Source organism: Condylostylus longicornis, unplaced genomic scaffold, assembly GCF_029603195.1.
Source record: "Condylostylus longicornis isolate FDR11 unplaced genomic scaffold, ASM2960319v2 ptg000100l, whole genome shotgun sequence".
Lineage (NCBI taxonomy): Eukaryota > Metazoa > Arthropoda > Insecta > Diptera > Dolichopodidae > Condylostylus > Condylostylus longicornis.
The window spans coordinates 808,259-820,492 of NW_026578068.1; the positions used below are offsets into that span (position 1 = coordinate 808,259).

General features: G+C 22.4%; 1 protein-coding gene across 5 annotated transcripts in view; it reads left to right on the forward strand.

The window, feature by feature from the left end:
- The window catches only part of LOC129614023 (NACHT and WD repeat domain-containing protein 2), a 28,509-nt gene that overhangs the window by 3,779 nt on the left and 12,496 nt on the right, over positions 1-12,234 (forward strand). For all 5 annotated transcript variants that reach the window (XM_055528391.1, XM_055528390.1, XM_055528389.1 and 2 more), the window contains exons 3-6: positions 4,866-5,056; positions 5,128-5,257; positions 5,343-5,487; positions 5,833-6,058. In XM_055528391.1, coding sequence (XP_055384366.1) covers positions 4,866-5,056; positions 5,128-5,257; positions 5,343-5,487; positions 5,833-6,058 — 692 coding nt within the window. The remainder of the gene's footprint in view (positions 1-4,865; positions 5,057-5,127; positions 5,258-5,342; positions 5,488-5,832; positions 6,059-12,234) is intronic.

The following is a 12,234-nucleotide window of genomic DNA, read 5'->3' on the forward strand; positions in this document are numbered from 1 at the left end:
ATGCTTCTTTCGTAATAAAAATTTATCAAATGTTAATTTTTAATAAAATCTAAGTTAAAACAGAACTTTTCGAAATTAGTATATTTTAGCATTTGTAATTTAAAACGAGAAAAAAAGTAGAGTTGACCTTGTCAACTCTGTGATACCCGTACGAATTTGTTATCCTATGTGCGAATAACTAATGTGCCATAACTAACTAGGGGGCAGACTATGACTTTAAGTTGCCGTATTACCATATTAATTTATGCAAAATTTCAGTACTATGTTTTTCAAAATACTGGTTGTGCCAAACTACTATTGAAGTTGTATGGCAGCTACCAGAAAGAGCCAAGAAATTTTAGCAAATTTTATCAAGCACATCGGCCCTACTAATATATTCACTAGTGTGAAATCTCAATATCACAGCTTTTATAGTTTCTGAGATATAGCCAAATAACTTTTGAAGTTGTATGGCAGGTACCAGAAGGAGCCAAGTAATTTCAACGACTTTTATGAGACACATTGGCCCTACCAATATATTCGTTTGTGTGAAATTTCAATACCATAGCTTTAATAGTTTCTGAAATATAGTTAAATAACTTTTGAAGTTGTATGGCAGGTACCAGAAGGAGCCAAGTAATTTCAACGACTTTTATGAGACACATTGGCCCTATCAATATATTCGTTTGTGTGAAATTTCAATACCACAACTTTTATAGTTTCTGAGATATAGCCAAATAAATTTTGAAGTTGTATGGCAGCTACCCGAACCGGTACCTCGATCATGTCCAATTTAAATAGGGTTCTGGCACTTACTACCATAAATCATTTGTGAAAATTTGGTGAACTTAGCTCAATTAGTTTTTGAGTTATCGTTCGGACGGACGGACGGACGGACGGACAGACAAAGCTAAATCAACTCAGAATTTGACGCTGATCAAAAACATACACTTGAGTCTATATCTAACACCGTTATTTCTTAGCGTTACAAACGGTAAGGCAAATTTAGTATACCCTTCGAACATACGTTCGTACGGGTATAATGATATTAGTCTTCAGCAGATAGTTATATGTATGTCTAATTTACAGTTTATTAAATATTAATTAAATTTTAATCCATATTTTTAAAAATTATTTACTATTCACTACTATTTTTAAATTAAATTTTGCTAAAAATTTTTAAATTAAATTAAAATTGATAATTGAATTTTTTCACTTTAATATAATATTTTATGCATAATATAATTTCCAGTATGATAAAGAGATTTTAATAAAAAATATTTTGTAACAAGTTGGTAACCCAATAGCTTTACGTTATTTATTAAAATTTTCATCAAAAGAAATTTTTAATCCAGAGAACATATGACAATACATTAGCATCATACACACATGTATGTATGTATGTATGTATGATGCAAATCAAATGTTAATTTTACAAATTCATTAAATATAACATGCTATAGAATAATAAAATTTTGTATACAAATTTTATAGCCATTTTCAGTATAATAAAATTAAAAATAAAAAATTTATTGTAAATACCTGTACTATTAACTCCCACGATTTATTTTACAAAAAAAAAAAAAGAATATTATTAAATGCCGCATAAGAAAACGTCATAATAAATAAATTCATAAATTTAATTTTTTTCCGAAAAAATAGCGAGCAACCGAACAATAATTCATTAAGTAAAAACCTCAACAATAAAATAAAATATGTACATACGTGTTATATGTGTATATGTTATAGGTATATATGATATATTTCAATTATTACCGTTATGATTACATTTACTGTTATTTTTTATTATATAATAGTAATATAACACATCATAAGAGGACTTGATTGGTATAAAGTTTTTGTGTTCTCTTTTTTTTTTATGATAACCAAAAAAAAAATAATTGTTATATTTATAAAAAAAATTGTTGTTATTTCAATTTTTGAATCTAAAAATTTCTGACATATTAATAATTAAAAATGAAAAAGTTTAATAATTGAAATGCATGCATGCTTATTTGTTCTTTTACATAATAATTATTATGTAAATTTTGTTTATATTTGCATAATAATTGTAAGATTTGAGGAAATTCATATAACTATCTTGCTCGCAAATCTTATAATTGAATTTAAGAAGAGTTAAACCAAAACATAATGATATTTATGTATAAAGTATTTCATTTTTTTTATCTGGGTTGTTAATAAATTTATTATTATATTTAATTCAAATTAATGAGGGCAATATTAAATTAAATAAAACTTTTTTTTATAAATATTAAAAATTTTTTATTCTAAAATATCATTTGCAGAATAATATGGAAAATAGGATAATAATTAAGCTCATTTCTTTCATACTGCCATTACTTACATTTGTTAACGTATAAATTTTGTTAAATAAATTCATATGAAAAGTTTTTAAACTAAATGGTTTTATTCGAAAATAAATATATTTTATAGGATTTTTATGGTTCGGGAAACGAATGATGTACACAAAGCGAATAACTTACTCGAATATTCACCAAAATGATATTATGGTTCAGGAATAATTAATGGAAATGCGATTTCTGAAGAATTACATTTGAAGTTATTAAAAATGTAATCGAACCGCTCTTCGCATTACTTCAGATTGGACCGTGCTGCTCTCCTTCATGATAAAACCTATCTTCCTTTTTAATTCTCCTCTTTTTAATTTCTACGCATCCTAAATTATGCTGCTTCTATCTTGTCTGCTTCCTCCAGATATTTCAACCTCTTCTTCTTGCGTAACAACATTTCTATGTATTTCACTACTACGACCCAATTATCCTCGCTCTCTAGCATTCGTCCCATGATGTTCTCTGGAGTCATTATTCCGATGGCCGCTTCTAAGCCTCAACGTTCAGTTTCTGCAATACTGCATTCGAAAAAAGTGTGGAAGACAGTATCTTCCGCTCCGCCGCAGTGACTGCATTCAGGACTCCTCAACCTCCCCATCCTGTGTAGGTAGGCCCTAAAATATTCATGACCCGACAAAAACTACGTGATGTAAAAGTTATAATAGTAAATACATTTTTTAAAAATTTAATGTTTAATTATATTTTAACATTTTTAATCAAGTGCCAGTTTATCCTATTGAGATGAGTAAACTAGTAATAGTAATGAAGGCGAGTAAAATGTTGAATATTGGAAGGATATATGAGAGATCAATTAAATTAATATATTTCTGTTGAGTGCGAGTTTAATTCCACAATGAACTACATCCGGATTTTATCCAGTTTTACTCACTAATTTTGCAAATTGTCCCCGATTTATTTTTTATTAATTAAGGTTGTGATTTACTATATTCTACACAAACGTTACTTCTATTTTAAGATTAAGAAAAAAATAGGATAAAAATATATTTAATTACAGTAAAGTATGTATGTATTAAAAATTACTCCAACGTTAGTCACATACAATTTCCATTCACCTAGTTTTTGACATTTCTCTCAAAATAATTTCATTCGCTTCGTTAACCTTAATATCATTTAGGCGAATTCAGGAACAATGATCGACCCATCGAAAACCATAATAACCCTTAAAATATTTTATCATTTTAAAAATTAAATAAAAAAAGTTCTATCAAACTATTGAAATTAGTTTCTATAAGGAATGGAGTGAAAGAAAAGGAAAGAAAACAGATTTGATTACATTGAAATTCTATTTTAAGAAATGTTTTTTTTTATTAGAAAGAAAATTAGCAAAAATCAAAATAATTCTAATCAATAAATTTATCAAGGACTAATTTTTTAATGTTCTGTTTTTTTTTTACATATACAACTCTTACGTTTATTTGTCGATTATATTCTAAAAGACATTTTGATTCAAATTAGATTTTTATTATTTATCTATATATAGTCACTTTATTTAGAAAATTTATTGAAGGCTGACTAAATTATTAAATTATTATTAGAATTAGTGTAGGTGAAAAATAGAAAAATGATAAGAAAGTAAAAAAACAAATTAAAAAAAAAATTAATAAATTCTTCTGTCATTCACACTAAATATTTTATGTTGTACTTGAAACGTGAAAAATCAACCTTGAAATTTTTTAACTCTTGTAAAAAAAAAGAACCTTGAATCTAACTTTATAATTTATTCTATACTCGTTTTTTACACAAACTTGTACAGGTAGTTGCAAGTTGCTATAATACATAATAATTGGAAGCAAATCCTATATTACGTTAAATCTCATATACTATTACAGATAGTTTTAAAATTTATTGTAATATAAAATTGTATCAAAATTATTTTTCATGCTAGTTAAAGTGATATACAAGTAATAAGCACTGAATTTTAATGAGAATTGCGAGTGGTTACATATTCCCTCAAAGTTCAACTAAACTACATAAATATTCACTTATTTTATATAATATATATATATATATATTTCTAAAAAGGTATTAAATTCAAAAATCTCTATGAATTTTTTTTATTGGTTATACTTAACCCTATATATATATACATATTAAATTATATTTTAATGTTTCCTACTCAATATACCAAAACTTATTGCGGAAATTAAAAAAATTCTAAAGTTCTGTTTAAAATAATTTTTTTACTCTAAAAATAATAATTTTAGTAACAATAGACCTGAAAAGAAGTTCAAAATTATTTTATTATAATAGTTTAGAAATTTATATATTATTTTATCAATTTAATTTTAAAAATTTGAAAAAACTACCACTTTATTGAACTATAAACAAATAAAATTTATACAACGCTAAGAATTGGTTGCCCTCAAATGTATGCAATATTAAATGGAATTTATACAATTTTTCAATTATGAAAATTTACATACAATTATTATTTAAAAGAAATTTAATTACTCAAAATTAATAATAATTATTTTATTTAAATAAAAACAATAGGTAGTCGATATGAGATGGGGTGTACGTGATGAAGCAACTGATGATCATATGACAACAGAATTATGTATGCGTGAAATTGCAAATTGTCAACGTTTATCTATGGGACCGAATTTTGTTGTTTTTCTTGGTCAAAAATATGGATATCGTCCGATTCCAACTTATATTTTATCATCAGAATTACAAATGATGAGGTATAAATAATAATTAATTTAAATTATAATATTTATATTAAATTATTTTCGTATATGAAAAATTAAAAAAGGGATGAATTGACTGCAATGGGAGTTGATGGTGCTGCATTAGATTTATGGTATAAAAAAGATAACAATGCTGTACCACCAATATCAGTTTTACAACCAATTTCATCAATATTAGTGAATTTTAATAATAAGGTATATTTTTATTTGTATTAACAAATAAATTTGATATTAGTTTAATTAAAAAATTTTTGAATAATTTTGTTTTAATAAAAAATAGCGTGTACCGAAATTACAAGCAGAAGATCAAGCCATATGGTGGGATACATTAACAAAAATGCAAAAATTACTTAGAAAAGCAGCACAATCTTTATTTAATTCCGGAAAATTTGATAAAGATACAATGCACAATTATTTTATGTCAGGTAATATTAAGCAAAGAACAAAAAATAACAGTAATTTTTCATTTTCTTTGTGAAAATTTCTATAGTTTCAGTATATAATAATATCCAGGATTAAAACAGTTTGTTTGTGTGTGTTTCGTGTTTTGTGTTTTCCTACTATAACTTATTTTATTAAATTTTCAAATCAAAAATATAATTTTAAATTATTTCTTTCAGATTAATAAAAAAATTTAAACTTTTATAATTTTTTCTGTAATACGTGCATAATTTTTAATTAATATAATAAATACATATATAAGTATAAAAAAGTATAAATTTAATATATATATATATATATATATACATATAGATTTAATTATATTATAGTTACGGAACGTGAAGTCATCAATGGAATTTTAAGTGTTAAAAATACAAAAAATCATTGCCTGGCATACGTTCGATATATAAATAATATTAATTTACAAAATCTAAAAAAAGCTTCATTATTTGTTGATATTATTAATCGAAGTTTGGATACTGAATCATCAAAATTATTGGCAAACTTAAGAGATGAACGTTTGCCAGCAAAAATTGAATCAACAAATATGCAAAAGTAATTCTATATGTTTTTTGTCATATTTCAAAATCATAAATGCATATTTTCGAAATTAAAAAAAAAAAAAAAAACAAATATTCTACCATTATTTTTCAAAAAAAAAAAAAAAAAATTCATACCTTTTTTTCATTTCGTTTTCTTTCAAAATTAAAAATTTCAAAAAAAAATATTGTAAATAACAATTTCAAAAATAATTTTTTTTCCATTTTTTTTTTACTTGTAAATAATTATTAATTACATGCATACATAATTATTTCATACTTCATTATAAAAACAAAAAAAAAACACAGGGTGATTTAAAGATTTTCAATTTTTAATAAACTATTTTAATATAGTTTTAGAGAGCTTAGCCGAGAAGATAAAGACGTTAATTGTTTTAGAATATTTTCAGCTGATTTTTTCATTATCTCAACATTATTGTTTGAATTAAAAATACATGTTTATTTAAAATAAATTACAAGACTTTCGCAACACTAAAGGTACAATTCTTATTTTCCTTTTGTAGTATTATTAAAGCTAGTTTTATTTTAAAACACTTCAAGTAACTAATACTACTCGTATGCTCCTAATATTTCAGAATTTTATGGGTTTCTATAAATGTATCTACTGCCTCTTATCTTATTTATTCATCAATTTTATTTGAACGTCTAATATTTCAATATTAAACAATTATTGATAAGTTTTGCTGAAAAACTCTACTTGATTCTTTTATAGATTAGTGTATATAATTAAAATTTTCAAGTACAAATATATCTATTTGGATAAATTGCACTTGTTTCACTTCTCTTGGAAGCAAATACAATGTTAATATAATTTTTTAACTCAAGGTAACTATTTATTCATGTGACTTCGGGTTTATAACAATATTGAAACAAGTGAATTCAATTCTTATATTAATTACCATTATGTGTTATTGCTCTTAACGAAATATTCAAATATTTTCGAAAATATTAAATTTAAAATTGCAATTAAATATACATTAAAAAGCTCAAAATTCACTTAAATAAGCTACCTCTATTATATCTTGCAGTTTATGAATGTTTCCTTAAGGAAGTGAAAAAACTAACTAAATCTTTACTAACTATGTCCACTTAGAAGTTATTTCAATTATATGCTAGTTATATATTTGATTTTTGAAAACTAATTTTATTATTTTATTAAGGGTTTTTTTTTTTTAAATCTCAGTTATTCGAATATATTTATTGTCATTTGATTTATTTTCCTGTAATCATAATCGAATTTCATTAATCTCAAAAATTCACTCATTCTGGAATTCATTTTGATATTGGAATTAACATTATCCTTCATTAACAAGAAAAATTTAAAGTATTTGCATCGAGAATTCCATTTTTGAGAAAATTTTAAATTTAATGTCTGTTGTAGCGAACAATAGACTTATCATAAATTTTATCTTTGTGATATAAATTGTTCGTTGTAGCGGACATAATACGTATATTCCCTCTATCGAGGTCCGATATAAATTTAGCAAATAATTAATTATTTTAATTAATTTCTTAAAAATTTTGCTTTGCAATATAAACATTTCAATTGCATGTTTTCATTTTTTTTAATTCTTAAATTTAAAAAAAAAAAAATTCTTTTCTAATTCGCATTTGCTCATATCGGCCATTCAGCTAATTGCGTTTCTTTTAACATTAAATAAATATTTCCTCTTAAAATATTATTTTTTTAAATTAAAGAAAAATATTCAAGCTTTTAAAATTACATTGATAATATCTTTTAATTTCTTTCAATTTCTTAAATTTTTAAATTATAAAATAATTAAATTAAATTTCCAAATATTTTTTTATAATCAAAAATTAATAATGAGGCTGTTCTCCAGTTTGTTAAAGATTTGACAATCATATTAATCACATCATTCGCATTATTTGCATTTGAAATTAAGCAATTTTCGAAAATTGAAATTTTAAAAATGATTTCAATAAAGCGAAAAATTTCAAAATAAGAATGTGTTCTTCGCCATTTATTTTATCACATATAAATTAAAAGCTTAGCTACATCTTTTTTGCAATTTATGACGCATACGTCATGTCGTATTGGAATTCATGACTAAAGTCTGTTGCACACATTTGATATACTGGAAAGTGGCCTAAATTCACGTATTTTAAGATTATAAATTAAGATTATAAATTACAAGTTGGAATGTAAAACAAATTATTTTTAACATCTTACATTTTAGAAAATAAATATTACCATTTTAAATAATAAATCTGGGATTGTATAAAATTCTTTTAAAAACTTATGATAGGGAAAATAATTTGTTGAATTTTGTTTAAATTTTCAAATTTGCTTATAAAAATTAATTACATATACATATAATCGTTGTTCTTACTATCTTATTACATTTAAAAAAATTATTTAAATCACTCTGTATTATATTTTTTATATAATTTAAATTATATATATACATATTATATGCAATGGAATTTTCTCAATTCGAAACCCAATTATGATAGTTTTGGGCCAGTAAATTTTATATTATTTTATAAATTAATAAATAAAATAAAATTAAGAAATTTCTATTGCCATGTATTTTGTGTTAAATTAAAGCATGTTATACTCATGCATGTACATAATAAATAATTATTTTAAAATAATTCCATTTTAATAAAAATCTTTTTTTTTTTCTTATAAATAACCTATTGCATGTGGTATGCCTTCAAAGTTTTTTTAATAATTTTTAATATTTAACTTTTCATATTTTATATATTTTTTTTTATTTGAATTTGTATTATAACTTTTATTATACATATGCACATATGTACATATGATTTCTTTATTTTTGGGAGTATTTATTAATTTCTATATAAATATACTTACTATATTAACTATAAAAGCAGTAACAATTTACAATATGTGGGTGTATTCATATACAAATCAAAGAAAAAAACTTCCTTATTTAAAGAAATAATCGAATAATTGCATAAAAAAAAATCATATTAGATGTGAATATATCCATATATGTACATATGTATATTAATTCAAAAAGAAAAAAATTATAATAAAAAACTTTTGAATGGTTTTACTGTAAATATTAAATAAATTTTTATCTAACAAAAAAAAATACAACTAGGTTTGTAGTTCATATTACAAAATTTTAAAAATTGAATAAAATCTAAAAAAAAATCAAATGAATACTACCTTTTTTAATTGAATATTTTCTAATTTCTTAATTACTTAATTCTAAATTCAATTAATTATTCAATGACTTTATTATTTTCCATTTTATATGTGAAAAGTTTTAGTGTTTTCTACATTGAATTAGTAAAATATTTTGAAAATAATCAATCTTCAATCAATATTGGTTTTAATCTTCTACCACACTGTTATATAAAGAAAAGTATATAAAAGTAAATTTCCTCAAGTTTTCCCATAACCTTACCATTATATCCTTTTTCCTTTCTTTTTTAGAAATGCCCGTTTATAATTGGAGAAAGGATTTTTATGCCAGCATTAATTATAAATAAAAATTAAAAAAAAAAATTATAAATTGAAACTAAATAATTAATAATTTAAAAAATTGTTTGTATATGACATTAATTTGAAAAATTATAAATTTGTTAATTCGTTTTCAAGAATTTTAATAATAAATTTTTGCATATATATGTAGATCCTGAAAATATAACTTCATAAATAATTTATGCAATATTATATTTAAGTTTATAAGTAAAATTGAGCACTCTTACAAACCGTCTACATTTAAATGCATTTCAATGCAATTATGTACAAAATAATATTTTGCGGGAAGATATTCTTATATAATTATTATTAATTTCTGAAAATTTCTTAAAAGTTAAAACTCAATTTTTGATAACTTCAAAATAACGTAGCAACAATAAAGGTTTTACAATTTCTATGTCACACGAACAAAATGTCTATTGAAACCACAATGAGTAACTTTTTCACGTTTACAAAGAAAGCAGAAAAATAAAACTCTCCTACAAGTTGTTGTTTTTTTACAATTTTTTACCAGAAAATTTTGTAGGAACGGAACATAAATTTATTGGAAAATAGAACAATTGTTTTAAGCATTGTCAATCATAATTTTATCGATATTTTAAATTGCAATCAAGTTCTTATTATTCATAATCAAATTCTATAAAATTATGAAAGCTTTAAATTTATTAACATATTTTACGTAGAACCAACACATAAAAATAAATAATATAATACAAGTGTTATAATATTAATTCTAAAATTACATGTTTTTATGCCAATGCTAATCACAAAAATGAGAGATTTTTAATCAATTGTGTTTTTGCAAAAAATATTAATGCATATACATATATTATACGTATATTACTACTCTTTTGTGTTATCATTGAAATTAATAAAAAAAACCAATTTTCAATTTAAAATTATAATACTCTCTATTAACGATACAGAGAATGCTGTCAAATATAACAATAAATTGTTATTACACGTAGTACAAGTGCGATACTCATAAATATGAATAACATATTTTTGCAAAACAGTGAATAAAATTTCAAATACACACAAATATGGTAATTGCAAACGTAATGCAATTATATACCTTGTAATGTAAAATGTTAAATTATTCACATAACTATAGATACCTTCGAACTTAAAGAATACTGCAAATATTTTTGTTACATTTTCGGATAAAAATTGAATTGAACAATTTAGAACAAAAGAATAAATTCATTTAAGCTTTTATTTTTAATTAAAAAACAAATTAATGTCATATTAATTATTAAAGGCATATTTTGTATATATTCCCTTCAGCTACTTTTATAGTCCCACACTGAAAAATCAAGTGTATTAACATAGGAATCCTTTATCCATTTATATATAATTGGAGAAAAATACTTTCAAAATTTTAAAGTAAAACGGGTCTTTTGGCAATTAATAATATTTTTTATATCGAAAGTTTTTTATACATTTTTTTTCCATAATTTTCATATTTTATATATTATGTGAAAAGTATTAATATATTATATACATATTATGTATTTAATATGTAATTTTATATACATAATGTAATGAAAAATTGGAAAATATAATGTGTATGATCGATCATAAAAATGCCCAAATTACAAAATAATTTTATTTCTTTACATAAAGACTATAAATCTAGTTAAAATAAAAATTATATTTAAAAATCGATTCAGCTGCATACTATTCGATTTCTAATTCACATATCAAAATAAATAATGAATCGAAGTCAATTTAGAAATTTTAAGAATTAAACATTTTTGATTAATTTTTGTATTTCACTTTGTATTTTGTATTTGTATATAATATACAAATATCTACATAAATTTCAGTTGTATATATAATTTCATTTAATATTTTCTTCTATTTGTTATTGCACTTTAAATGTTCAAAATTCACACAAAAATTTTATTAACTCTTTAATTCTTGGCATTGTGATACTAATTTTGCTTTTCTATTTTTTTATTTATATATTTAATAAATATTTTATTAATATGTATATTTTTTAAAATTACATATTATTATATGTAAAGCTTAAATTATTATTAATTATATTTTAATATTAATTATTCATTTTATATTGTTTATATTTTTCCAAAATTAATGTTTAAGTATAGTAAATTTGGAAAATGTTGTGCTATAATTCTCTTGCAAATAAAAATTCATGAATTTTAAAGGCAAATCTCCATAATATGGCCTAACACTTTTTTTCGATGATTATTTTGACATCTCGCATTCAATATTGAAATTGTATACTAATTGAAATTTGAATTGATTTCAAACATGTTGTTTAGGTGTTGAATAGAATTCGAACAAGCTGATAAAGCTTCGAACAAGTTCAACAAATTTTACAAAAATTTTTAGTGATAAAAATAGTGATTTAGTGATTTTAGTTTTAAATTAATGAATTTAAAAAAAAAAAAATTCAGTAATTTTAATTAAGATATTCACAGAAGTAAAAAAAATATAAAATCAATACTATTAGTTATTCTAAAACTGTAATTTTTATATATGTGATAAGTGTAGTGTATTGCAACGTAGATGTATTTACCATGCTATACCAAGTAGTTCTAGCTGACATTTATGTTATAAATTGCATTGTAAACAAAATACATTCGAGATTAAATATTATAGTTAATTATTTTAATATATAAAACAATATACAAGATTTTTACACTTGACTTGATTTAACATTT